We start from the raw sequence: 13,749 nt of genomic DNA on the forward strand, positions 1-13,749 counted from the left end.
ATTCTGTGTCTTTAAGATGCTAGGTAATTTCTACCTTTAACGAGCTAAGAAAGCATTTGTGAATGAAACTAACAGTTTCAAAATGCTATTAATATCATGCTATAAAAATAAGGTATCAGAGAGGAGTTTAAAGTTTATTTTAAAGACTATGATACTGTTGTGTAAAATAAAGAAAAGAAAACTTTCATTTCAGACTGTACTTCAGAATGGAACCATCTCATTCCTTCATATCTCCCTAGGTTAGCTTGGAACCTACACACACGTTGTAGCTTTTAAACAAAATGTATTGAATGAGTTCTCCAGATGCTTCCAGATGTTTCTTCTGGTGAGTGGGTTAGCAAATGTATTAATTCCATGGAGTAATGGAGAGTGAAAATCACACAACTGATGCTAGTTAACTTCTCACTTACCTGGTTAACTGGTAGTCCAGGGACCATCTTGAAATCACTGAATATCTCACTGCTGCTCTGGTCTTTATCCCATATGCTTTCATCAGGTAAACACTCCCACAAAAACCTACGGCATGGGGAAAGGCCGGGCAGCAGATCTGAAGTACATCGAAGCTTGTGCGAGACGCATTGTGAAGAACTCAAATGGGTACAAAATCGTGACTGAGAAGAGCACAGTCCCAGTGCGGGCAGCCGAGAGCATCCGTCGTATATTTGACGCGAACACAAAGCCCAACTTGAATCTACAGGTGCTGTCCAACCCTGAGTTCTTGGCAGAGGGGACAGCCATCAAGGACCTCAAGAACCCAGACAGAGTGTTGATTGGAGGGGATGAGACCCTGGAGGGCCAGAAAGCTGTGCAGGCCCTGTGTGCTGTCTACGAGCACTGGGTTCCCAAGGAGAAGATCATCACCACTAACACTTGGTCTTCAGAGCTTTCCAAACTGGTGAGTGCCTGGCTCTCAACTCTCCATTAAATTCGTTCTTACTGTTTCTGTGACAGGGTCTCACTGTATAGGTCAGGCTAGTCTGAACTTGGGGTCCTTCTGCCTCCCCCCTCTCAGGTTCTGGAATTACAGGTGTGAGCCACTACACCTAGCTTGTTGTTTTGAGGTGGGATCTCACTGTTTTGCCCAACTCCTGTGCTTGAATGATCCTCCTGCCACAGCCTCCTAGGCGGTGTCTGCAGGATCAAGTCACTGCACCTGGCTTACTCCATTAAATTTAAAGCCAAGTGTTTATTGTTTATGTCTTTTGAGTCTGACAAGTTTACACAGATAGTTTCTTCTTTTGTTTTGTTTTTTGAGATAGGGTCTTGCCATGTAGTCCAGACTGGCCTGGAACTGTATGGGATTACAGACATGTGCAACCATACCTTATTAGATAGTTTCTGAATATTAATAAAGGATTATACTTTTGAAGATAGTATTCTTGCTCATTCAAATTATGAAATAATTTTCACAAAGAGGATCAGAGTATAAAATAGTCTAGAAAATTCTAAAATTTTAATCAAATTAAGCCAACATGGAAGACACACAAAATAGTAATTTGTTCATTTTAGTTGTTTTTTAGTGTTCGTTGTTTTCTTTTTGACAGTTCTGGGATTTTAATTTAGGGCATAGCAATTGCTAGGTAGGCTTTTTACCATTTGCACCAGGTCCTACCCCTACGAGTAATTTGTTCACCATTCTCTCCCTTTTTATCCTTTTGTTGATCATCTGTTTTTTCTAATTTAAAACATGTTTCTTGGCTGTGAGCATACCATACATGGTAGAGTGCTTGCCTAGCAAGCTCAAGCCTTGGGTTCAATCTCTGGCCCCAAAAAAACAAAAATAAAAACAATTCCTCCTAGCACATGCTCCTCCAGTTGAACCTTTGGTATCTTTGGTATCTTGTATTTCTCCTCAGTAGTTTGCATCTGCACAGTGAAATATAATACTGGTGTATATAAAATTGATATTTTGACCGGGTGCCAGTGGCTCACACCTATAATCTTAGCTACTTGGGGGGCTGAGATTGGAAGGATTGAAGTTTGAGGCCAGCTCAGGCAAATAGATCGTGAGACCCCCATCTCCAAAATAACCAGAACAAAATGGAGTAGAGGTGTGGCTCAAGCAGTAGAGCATCTGCTTTGCAAGCAGGAAGTCCTGAGTTCACATCCCAGTCCCACCAGACAAAATTTGCTGTTTTGGCTCATCATAACTGCCTCCTTTTTTTCCTCAAGGCAGCGAATGCTTTTCTTGCCCAGAGAATCAGCAGCATTAACTCCATCAGCGCTCTGTGCGAAGCGACAGGAGCCGATGTGGAAGAGGTAGCAGCAGCCATTGGGATGGATCAGAGAATTGGCAATAAGTTTCTAAAAGCCAGCGTTGGTAAATGAAACTTTTCCCTGTGTAATGTGGGCTCATTTAGCTAGATTTCTAACTTTAAGGAAGTCCTTTTTTTTTTTTTTTTTTTTTTTTTTCAATTTACCATCCTTCAAACAGGAAAAGATTCTGTTACACATGTGTCCTTCAGCCTACCAGGGACATTCTGCGTGAGACAGTGATCACCTGAGTGATTAATAATGCTTGAGTAGTAGCAGTGTTTTGGAAGGAGACAGCAGTAGTTTGCAAAGCCACACAGGACAAAAATAACAGCTAATTTAAATGAGAAATGAATTTCCCTATTGCTTATTTTTCCTACTAATGTATTTTTGGAATGTGTCCTGGTAAAATTCAGTCAGCCCTCATTATCTGTGGATTCTGTACTTGTGAATTTGCCTACTCACTAAAACATATTGATAACTTCCATCTCAATTGTTCTTGGTACAATTACAATTCTCCAAGACACTGAACAGTGTGAAATTTGAGTCACCAGAAGCACATGTTAGCCAACCGAGGCTGAACAAGACAATGGCTTTGCCTTCCTGTTCCAGTTCTCACACAGTAAACAAGTCTCTTTTTTAGGATCTAGTTAGTGCCATGTTTTTAATATTTTTGTACTTTTTGTTGGTGATTTTACCATTTCAGGTGGCCCCCAGGCATACTGCTGGTCATAGGTGCAGGAAGGCTGTGATGGGCTGCCTGAAAATGTGAAAATGTGTGGGTTAGATAAGCTTTGTTCAGGAATGAGTTATAAAACTGTTCGTCTTGAATGCAGTGTCAGTGGGTCAATAATATGTTAAATAAGATGGAATTAAATATGTAAGAGGAGGTTATATATTGATCAGTTGACCAAAATATTGTGAGCAAAAGCTTGCAGGAGTTGGTGGAATGACTCATATGGCAGAGTGCCTGCCTAGCAAGCATGAAGCCCTGAGTTCAAATCCCAGTATCACCATTAAAATAAAAAAATTTTTTTTTAAAGCTTGCAGGAACCTAATGCTGTGTTTTGCTTAGGAGCAACACTTTTGCCAATTCAGTGTTTTGGTAACTTGAATATAACTCACCAAAAATGAGAATTGACCATATTTTAGGATGTAAGTTAGTAAGGTTGATATAACATTCAATAGACTATTTTACAGATTAGGCTATAGATGATCCTTCTGGTATTTCCACACCTTGAGCTTGCGAGGCAGGGGCTCTGCCGCTTGAGCCCCTCTGCCAGCTGGGCTATGTGTCATTTCCCAATACTGCTTTCCATGACCTTTTCCATCTTTCATTTTGATGTTTTCTTCTAGCTAGGATTTAATAAAAATGGCTACTACTTACTGCAGGCATATTATATACCAGCACTGCACACATCTCAGTTAGTCTTCATAACCCCATAGGAAGGCACTGTTACCTCTTTTTGAGAGTAGATTCAGGCTCAAGGAAATTTTACACCTTGCTCAAAATCATACAGCCAGTGAAAGGCTAGCTTTTCTGCCTGGCAAAGCCTTTACCATTCTACACCGCAACCTGAATTGCATTAGATGAAGGGTAAGCAACAGGGCAGCCCTCCATCCACCCCGAAGCTTGTTTTTGTCATGCCCTTGAGTTTCCTGTTATGTTTGACTGCTTTTTTATTGTTGTTGTTGTTGTTGTGATACTGGGGTTTGAACTCCGGGCCTACACTTTGAGCCACTCCACCTGCCCTTTTCTGTGATGGATTTTTTCTAGATAGGGTCTTGAAAACTTTTTGCCGGGACTGGCTTCTAATTGAGATCCTCCTGATCACTGCCTCCTAAGTACCAAAGATTACAGGCGTGAGCCACTGGCGTTCAGCTCTGAGACTGCTTTTGAGCTACAGTGACCAAGATGAATAATTGCAGCAAAAGAATGTATGGCCCACCAAGGCTGAAATATTTACTATCTGGCCTTTTTACTTTTTTAACCAGTGTTATGGGCAGGTGAGCATAGCTCCAGCTGTCTTGATTTTTGCCTTGCTTTGAGAGAGTTCAGGCAAGAAGAGAGGCAAATGAGCAAAACGCATAGTTTAGTAATTGGGCTGGAGGCATGGCTCAAGTGGTAGAACTCCTGCCTTGCAAGTGTGAATACCTGAATTCACACTCCATACTGGCAACATTTATTAGAATAGAAAGATACTTTCAAAGGTGAAGGTGGGTCGTCTCAGAATGAGAAGTGGAGAACAGTTATGTCCACCTTGGCACAGGTTTTTATTGAAGTATAAGGGACTTGGAGCATCAGGTTTCACCCCATGACCAGCCTGCAGGAAATGACACAGAAATTACAACACGTGTTGCTGGGCACAGTGACTCAAGTCTAATCCCAGCTATTTGGGATGCAAGGATCAAAGTTTGAGGCCAGCTCCAAAAAAAGTTTGCAAGACCCCCATCTCAACCAATAGCTGAGCACATTTGTGTGTGCCTGTCATCCCCAGCCACACTAGGAAGCACAAGTAGGAGAATCACAGTTTGGGCATAAAGTGAAATCCTATCTCAAAAATAAGCAATGCAAGCCAGGCACTGGTGGCTCATGCCTGTAATCCTAGCTGCTTAGGAGGCACAGACATCAGGAGGATCTCGGTTTGAAACCAACTCTGGGCAAATAGTTCACAAGACCCTATCTTGGACAAACCCATCACAAAAAAAGGGCTGGAGGAGTGGCTCAAGTGGTAGAGCACCTGCCTAGCAAGTGTGCGGCCTTGAGTTCAAACCCCAGTGCCTCCAAAAAAGTAAAAATAAAAACCAATGCAAAAGGTCTGGTGGTGTGGCTCAGTAGAGTGCCTGCCTGAGTTGTTCAACCCCCAGTATCAACACCCAAAAAATAAAAGAAGAATTATGACATGTCTCAAGAATCATTTTGCGCATGTGGTTATCCATGACCACCTAAGAAAAACTCACAGAGAGGGGAAATCTGTAATCAGATATTAATCACCCAAAGGTGACTTTCTTTCACTCCCAACTAGTATGAGCTGGGAGCTCCCAACTACCTGGGTGGTAGTCCGTTGGCAGCCATTTCCTCTTTTTCTCTAACCGGAGAGGATAACATATGTACCTGTTAGGTAGCTGATAGTTTTAGCTCTGGAGAGCGATGTGTTGCTAGGCATGAGCCAAACACTCCCTTATGTTTTCTTGGCTTACTGTTTATGTTTACCTGCTCCCCAACGTTTCCCCCCCTCAAAGGCTGGAGGCCCCAAGGGATCCCCCATTTTAGTTCCCTTTGCGTATCCCTGTTGCTCTTGTCTAGCTGCTACATATCAGTGGACTGGGATGTGAATTCAGGCCTTGCACTCGTGAGGCAGTTGCTCCACCACTTGAGCTATGCTTTCCTAGCCCTTTTTTGCCCTAGTTATTTTTTTTGGATAGGGTCTCTTCTTGCCCAGGGCAGCCTTGGATCTTGATGGTCCTACTTTTGCCTCCAGCATAGCTGATATTACAGGCACCAGCCACCACTTTTGTCCTCACTTTTTAGGCCTGATCCTCCTTATCGCCATCTTCTGAATAGCTGGGATTTATCTGGTCCTTTATATAAAAGTTTGCCATCCTTATGGGAGAGTAAAAGATATAGGCACTCATATCTGATGGGTGAGGAAACAATAGAAGGTAAAAGAAAAGTCAGTTGGAGCCATAATGAAATGTATTAGAATTATTTGGAAATTTTTGAAGAGTTGATTAGTTGCCTGTACTTTTTGCACAATTTATGAATCCACTAATTTTCTGATATTTGAGTCTATTAGAAATCTTAATATAAGCCTGGTGATATAGTAGCATAGAACTTGCCATGTGATTCAGTACCTGGCTCTTACATGATAATACTACCAGTTTTTTCTGTCCTCAGGTTTTGGTGGGAGCTGCTTCCAAAAAGATGTGCTGAACTTGGTTTATCTCTGCGAGGCTCTGAATTTGCCGGAAGTAGCTCGCTATTGGCAGCAGGTATAAATCTTTATAGTCGATAACTTCGATTAGATTCTGATTAAACACATCACTCTTTGTGAAGTGTTCTTGATGTAATTTATTCCAGGAACTCAATCAATTTACTTCTTTTAGATTTATTTACTGGGTGTCCTTAATTATAATTATCTTGAAAGGCATAAAATCAAACTAAAGAAAGAACCTGTAGTGTAATGCTTTCAAATGGTTTGCATCCGTTTTACTTTTTTTATCTCTTTCAGAGTCACAGCTAAAATTAGAAACCCTTCCCAGTGTGGGAGCATTGACGAGCATTGACTGGCTGCTCACTCTGTTCTGGGGACCTTGCATGCAGTCTCTCATTTAGTCCTACTCACTAACATTTTTCTCTATTTTTAGATGTGGCAATTGACACAGTAGAATTAAGAAATTTTCCCAAGGTGAAAGGCAGTATATATGCCTTTCCCAAATATTTTTCCCCTGAGTTTATAATTTTTCAGATTTCAGCAATAGATATGGGCTGAACTCTAAGGAACAGCTCACCTTTTAGGGAAAACCTGCATTCTTTGTGCCATGTCACTCAATCCACTCAATTCATTGTGTGTCAAATGCAGAGAAAGTCTTGATTTTTTCAACACTTAGGGTTCATTCATTTTCCAACCTCTCAAGGTTTGAGATGGTTCCCAGGATCTTAAGGCCTTTAAAAAGTCTCTTTACGCTGACCTTGCCACCAGCCTAAACTTGAGATTAGGTGATTAGAGACTCTCGCCCTTAGAACATTTAGTTAAAAACCTTGTCAAATGTATGTGCTCTTAACGGTTTCTCCAGAGGTAGGTGTAACTCTGCATGGCTTTTTGTTTGTTTGTTTGGTGGGCTGAGGTTTCCAACTCTGAGCTTCATGCTTATAAAGTAGGTGCTCTTGAGCCACATCGCCAGTCCATTTTGCTCTGGTTATTTTGGAGAGGGGGGTCTTACGAACTGTTCGCCTGGACTGGCCTCGAATAGTGATCCTCCTGATCTCAGCCTCCCTAATAGCTAAGAATATAGGCATGAGTCTGTGGCACCAGCTTTGAACATTGTTTGACTGTTCCCTGATCCTTTTCTTCTCAAATTGAATTTTGGCATATGAGGGAGTACTTTGACTGCCTATAGCATTGTTTCTCCAGTGTTTTGAGACATTAGCAAAGGAGAACACTGTTTTCTATGTGCTTATTTAGGTTGGCCTCAGAGCTGGATCACAGATGTCCTCAGAGTTAAAATATAGCTGTGCCCCCGATCTTTGCATCCACCCCAGTCGGATGCAAGGTAAAGTGACTCAAGTGAAAATAAACATTTTTAGGAAGGCTTGAAGTAAAGGAATGGAGGTTCTTTTTATTTTTTAAGCTATAGACAGCAAAGTGTTTGGTTAACATTTGTCTTGTGTGAATGTATAAGCCTTATTTGTGGCATATCATTCACCATAAAACTCTGAGCAATGTATGTACCAGGCTGTACTTTTTTAAACTAATATTGCACAATTGTACATGTCATTTCAGGTCATAGACATGAATGACTACCAGAGAAGGAGGTTTGCTTCCCGGATCATAGACAGTCTGTTTAATACAGTGACTGATAAGAAGATAGCTATTTTGGGGTTTGCATTCAAAAAGGACACTGGTGATACAAGGTATCAGTTCTTAACTTTTCAAATCCTGTTAGTGTTAACTCGTTATCATCCTGCTCTTTTTTTGAGATATGGATTCACTGTGTAGTCTGGTCTGACCTTCAGCTGGATCCTTCTGCCTCAGCCTCGGTAATTCTGGGATTACAGACATGCACACCATGCCTAGCTTTATCCTGATCTTTTGGTTGGTGGATGTATATGTAGAAATATGTGTGTATGTGTGTATAACTAACTGTACTTGCAATAAATAGGACATGTCTACGACGAGGTGCCAGAAAGGATATTAAGAAAACTTCTGAGGCATTCTAACATCCATATAAAAAACATCCATATTCTTACCACTCAGCCAGCTTAAGAAATATAGAGTCTTACCTGGATCTTCAAATCCCTGGTATAAGAATATAATGCCAAGGCCTGACATAGTGTCAAATGCCTGTAGGCCCAGCATTCGGGAGGTATAGCCTGGGTGATCGTGAGTTTGAGGCCAGCCTGGACCGCATAAGAAGACCCTAGCTCAAAAAAAGAAAAACAAGAAAGTAGAATATAGCAGAGCAATGGAATAAAATGCCACCTAAAGCAGTACGATTGTCTTCCATCAGAGAGTCCTCCAGTATATATATCAGCAAGTATCTGATGGACGAAGGTGCACACCTCCATATATACGATCCCAAAGTGCCCAGGGACCAAATAGTTGTGGATCTTTCTCATCCAGGTGTTTCAGAGGATGACCAAGGTAAGGCTGTGGGTCTCATGACTCGTTTTGTATAGAGACCCCAAAATGGGTTATTCTCTAGAAACCGTTGGTGATTTATTATATGATTGGGATGCCTTCTATCCAACCTTATTTCTCCTAAATTAAACTCAGACATTATCTCCTCAAATTTGATTTGAAGTGATCAGCTGCGGGTTTGTGTAAGTCCAGGAAATTTTCCAGGGCCTGGGGATGTAGCTCAGTGGGACTCCACAAAGCCCCAGGAGGTCCAGGGAGATGCTGTGGGGCCAGGTTTTGGCTGCTCTGAACTCCCCCTCCCCCCGCCAATCCCTTCAGGATTACTGATCTCTTGTAACCCTAGTCATTGCTGTTGTCACAGTGTCCCGGCTTGTGACTATCTCTAAGGATCCATACGAAGCGTGTGACGGTGCCCATGCTGTTGTTATTTGCACTGAGTGGGACATGTTTAAGGTGAGATGACAGAGTGTTATTAATAATAATTCTTGAGAAAAAAATCCCAAAGGTGTTTTGTGTCAGCTGGGTTGGGTCCATATTCTTGTGTGCGTTCTGACTGTTCCTGGGTGCGTGTTTTACAGGAGCTGGATTATGAACGCATTCATAAGAAAATGCTGAAGCCCGCCTTTATCTTCGATGGACGGCGTGTACTGGATGGGCTCCACAGTGAGCTACAAAACATTGGCTTCCAGGTGATCATCATCCCGAACTGCTTTTCTGTTTTGTTTTGTTTTTTTGCATTACTGGGGCTTGAAGTCAGGGCCTTCACCTTGAGCCACTCCACCAGTCCTATTTTTGTGAAGGTTTTTTTCAGGATAGGATCTCGAGAACTATTTGCTCTGGCTGGCTTCCAACCTCGATCCTCCTGAGCTCTGCCTCCTGAGTAGCTAAGATTACAGGCGTGAGCCACCATCATCTGGCTGTTTTCTGTTTTTGTTTTGGGTTTTCTTTTTCTTATTACACCCATTGTGTGGGTCTTAGAGTTTTCATATTTTCTCATTGTGCAATATCATAACTGAGATGGAAGCTCTCTGAGAAGTCTCTACAGGGTTTTTTTTTTACTCCTTCCCACATTCATGATGTAAAGATCCTTTAGTCTTGGGTCTCCTTCATGGTAGCCAGGAGGGCAGCCTGTCACATGAAAACAGAATGTGCCCTGCCTTACCTCAAATCCTAAAGGTCAAGTTAATGCGTTACTTACCATATGTCATTATAACTGGTGTCTGCTGTTATTCCCACTGAGGGGATTCCCATGTTGTTTTCTCTGACCCAGCGAGGATCCGGGCAAGGGGTAGGGTTGACCGTGGTGATGATGGAGGAAGTGCTCCACGGTGACAGCACTGTCATCCCCACATGAGAACAGCTACCATCCATGACTCTTGAGTACCCTCAGAAATTCAGGGGCCTTGACCAATCAACCAGTGCTCATCCTATACCTTTTGAAAGCTCAGCTGCCCAGTGCTGAGAGGTCTGAAGTGAAGAGTATGGGGTCTCCATGGGACCCGCCCTTTCCTCATTTAAAGTTTTGTCAGTCACAGAACCTTTGAAACACTGACAGGTCTCTGCCCAGAACAGTACATTTGTATGTGGCATCTCTTTCAGTTCTACTAGTGGTCCCACAAACACTAACAAGTGACTGCTGGTCACTCTAGAGATGAACCACATTTAGTCTATTGAAAGTGTACTCCTTTTCTAATAAATGTTACTGTCACTTTCACTATTTAAAAAAAAAAAAAAAACAGTGTGGCTGCCATCTACCTTCTCAGAGCAGTGTGCACATGGGGATGGAGTCTGGGGAGGTGGGCAGGTTAGGGAGGATAAACGAATGTGCCGGGGGATTGCTGTCAGCATGGTGGAGAAGCAGCAGTGTTTAGTAGATGGCTGTGTGCATTTCCTTACCCCAAGCTGACTTGAAGAGATATCAGTAAGGCCTCATCTGCTATTAAAAAACACAAATCTCGTTTTCTTTGCTGCTCACCAGCTTTTTGAAGGTCCTCTGACTTAGAATGCAGTGTCCATTTCTCATTTATGAGACATTGAGTCAGATGACTTCCTTTTTTCTATTAACTTTCTCATCAGTGACCTTGGGACTCCTCTGTCCCACCCCTCCTTAGTGAGTAATAACATGACTCTTTTTCCCAGTTGTAACTTAAACTCAGGAATGTTATTTTTAAAAGGTTATTTCCATGGCATAGACATATTGTCTCTGATTCCTGTTTTACTCCTCAGGGGGAAAGAGACATAGAAATACATACTTAAAGTAATTTCGAGGACTGGAGGTGTGGCTCAAGTGATAGAGCACCTCTTTGCAAGTGAGAAGCCCTTGCAAAGCCTAGTCCTACCAGAGAACAAATAAACAAAACAGTAATTTTAAGAGGCCAGGTGTGATAGTGTATGTCTGCAAGATTTTTTTGAGATTTTGGAAAAGTTAACTTTTCCTAATAAGGGTGAAAAAATCAATTAGAAGAGTTGGAGGTGTGGCTCAACGGTAGAGTGCATTCAATCCCCAGCACTTTGCAAAAACATAAGTAAGCTGCAAAAACGTAAGTAAGCAATTAGGAACAGAATCATTACAAAAGAAGAATGAATGTCACTAAGCAGAAGACAATGGGCTGACATAAAGCAGAAGCTCTTTTTCTATGGTGTGAGTCAGAATTACTTATATCTGCTATAGAAGGAAAATAAACTTGCCTTTTTCGTTTTCTTTTTTTTTTGGCAGCACTGGAGTTTGAACTCAGTGCTAGGCAGGCACTTTTACCACTTGAGCCACTTCGCCAGCCCCTTTTCTTGTGTGTTAGGTATATTGGAGGCAGGGCTTCACGATTTGCATGGGCTGGCTTTGAAGTCAATCCTCCTCATCTCTGCCTTGAGTAGCTAGGATTACAGGCATGAGACCTGGAGCCGAGCCAGAAGTAGCATCTTTAATGATAAGATTGATTGCTGAGGCAGAGGGATCACAAACTCAAGGCCAGGCTGGGCTACATAGCAATATTGTCTCAAAACAAAACAAAAGAAAAGCAAAAACAGTCGATGCTTTGGAACACATGGACTGTGCAAAATAAGAACTACCACGCACTGAAGGCTGACTTGTTGCCATGACTTTTTGAGGTCGATGGTACTAACACCATTTGTAAGTGAAAAAGACCTAGAGAGTTTAAGTATCATAGCAAATGTGTCAGGATTCCACTGGCTACTTTCAGATGCTGAAGCCTGCATTGGTAAGAACTATGCTGTTTCAACTTCTGCAAGGTTTTTAGTATAAGAGAAATGGAATATTTGCAAATTCTTACTTTACAGATGTGCACATCACATTGTAAAGGGAAACACACTAGATTTCCTGGGCATTAGTTTATTTGCTTGTCATTGAACATGTAAGGGGAATGTGAGAGGGAATATGAACTTCCTGGAATCTGGTCTGGTAATGGCTTTCATACATGTTACTAAAAACAATAATGCCGTATGGTTCTATACTCTGATTTTTTTTTTTTTTTTTTTTGCACAACTAGTGTTTGACCTCAGGGCCTTCCACTTGGTAGGGCAGGCACTCTGCCACTCAAGTCACTCTGCATCGAAATAGGGTCTCTCAAACTATTTGCCTGGGCTGGGTTTGAACCATAATCCTCCTGATCTCTGCCTCCTGAGTAGCTAGGATTACAGACATGGGCCACTGGCACCTGGTTTTCTACTCTGATGTTTGAGAGGGTCCAGGGTGGGACTTGGGAAGAGTGAGAGCATCTGGATAATATGAAAAATGGGGTGAAGATTGATTCTAGAAAAAAAAAATACAGAAGGAACCAAAGATCTCTCATGGCAACTGAGACAACTTGAGAAACCCTTCCTGCTATGAAAAGGATAATAATTTTTATTTTCTTCTTCATTACACTACATTACAAAGTTCTAAGATATGTGCTGTGATTATTAATAATTCTCTTTTCTTAATCTTTTTTCCCCTTCAGATTGAAACAATTGGCAAAAAGGTGTCATCCAAGAGAATTCCATATGCTGCTTCTGGTGAAATTCCCAAGTTTAGTCTTCAGGACCCACCTAGCAAGAAGCCCAAAGTATAGACACTGCCATTTGTATTTGTGATCATTTTGGTACTTCAGGATAGCAAATATCTATCTGATGTTAAGTGGAAAATGAACCAAGTGTTTTTAAGCAAGCAAAATTATTTTTTTAATCCTCAAATTTATACTAGCTACATGGTGTTAGCAGATCTGGTAATCATGAATCTAGAATATTTTTTACATATTTTTATATTATTGCTAGCTCAGTAATTGGATGAGTGGAAAATAATCATGTTGGTTTTAATGGTATCACTTTTTTGTAAAAGAAAAAGTAAACTTAAGACATTTTTATTTTATAAATTGTCCATAGGCAGCACTTACCTTCATTGGAAAGGGAAAGGCATGCTAGTTTTCCTGGGCCTTGGTTTATTTGCTTATCACTAAATATGTATTTTGAAAGCATGCAATTATCATGTTACATAGCCTCTGCAAGTATGGTTAAAGGAGTCCAGGCTGGCCTGAAACTTGGAATCCTCCTGCCTCAGCATCTCAAGTGTTGAGATTATAGGTGTGGGCCACCATGCCTGGCTCCTTTTATTTTAATGGGATATGTCACTGACTTTTAATCCAAAAAGATCATCACTGTGTATTTCCAATTTTTCATTTAAAGAGTGTTATCTTTTTATTTTTAAAAAATTGACTTGAGGGGAAAATCAGCAATAGGGTCTATTTTTCTCCTCATTTCTTAGCTATCGTCATTGATCACTACTTTTGCAGTCTGAGTCAATGTTTATCACCTTTATTTTGCATTTTTATTTGTATTCTTAATTCCAATTTTTTCTTTAAGAAAACCAATAAAATCTCATATGAAATAAAAGATTTTACAAATTATGTTTGGCTTAATTCTAAAGTAGGAATTTCTCTGTGTGTATTCTTACCTGTCCTTGTTTACTTTTATATTTGTAGTGGTGGTTTTCACTTGTGGTTGATTGTTGGAAATTCAGATGTTCATCTTGTGCTGTGCTCTGCTGAGAATGTACAAACTGCTTTAAGCAGACACAGGTCTCATCCTTTAGGAATGCTGTGGTTCAGTAAGAAGGGGGAGTCGGGTACAACGATGAAGACAGACA

At 41.2% G+C, this 13,749-nt stretch overlaps 1 protein-coding gene across 1 annotated transcript in view; it reads left to right on the plus strand.

The window, feature by feature from the left end:
- The window catches only part of Ugdh (UDP-glucose 6-dehydrogenase), a 30,673-nt gene extending 17,163 nt beyond the window's left edge, over positions 1-13,510 (plus strand). The window contains exons 4-11 of the mRNA XM_020160973.2: positions 497-895; positions 2,173-2,320; positions 6,152-6,246; positions 7,758-7,888; positions 8,485-8,618; positions 8,977-9,068; positions 9,194-9,304; positions 12,569-13,510. Coding sequence (XP_020016562.1) covers positions 497-895; positions 2,173-2,320; positions 6,152-6,246; positions 7,758-7,888; positions 8,485-8,618; positions 8,977-9,068; positions 9,194-9,304; positions 12,569-12,679 — 1,221 coding nt within the window. The 3' untranslated portion in view covers positions 12,680-13,510. The remainder of the gene's footprint in view (positions 1-496; positions 896-2,172; positions 2,321-6,151; positions 6,247-7,757; positions 7,889-8,484; positions 8,619-8,976; positions 9,069-9,193; positions 9,305-12,568) is intronic.
- The last annotated feature ends 239 nt before the right edge of the window (positions 13,511-13,749 follow it).

This window comes from Castor canadensis, chromosome 9 (assembly GCF_047511655.1).
Source record: "Castor canadensis chromosome 9, mCasCan1.hap1v2, whole genome shotgun sequence".
NCBI lineage: Eukaryota > Metazoa > Chordata > Mammalia > Rodentia > Castoridae > Castor > Castor canadensis.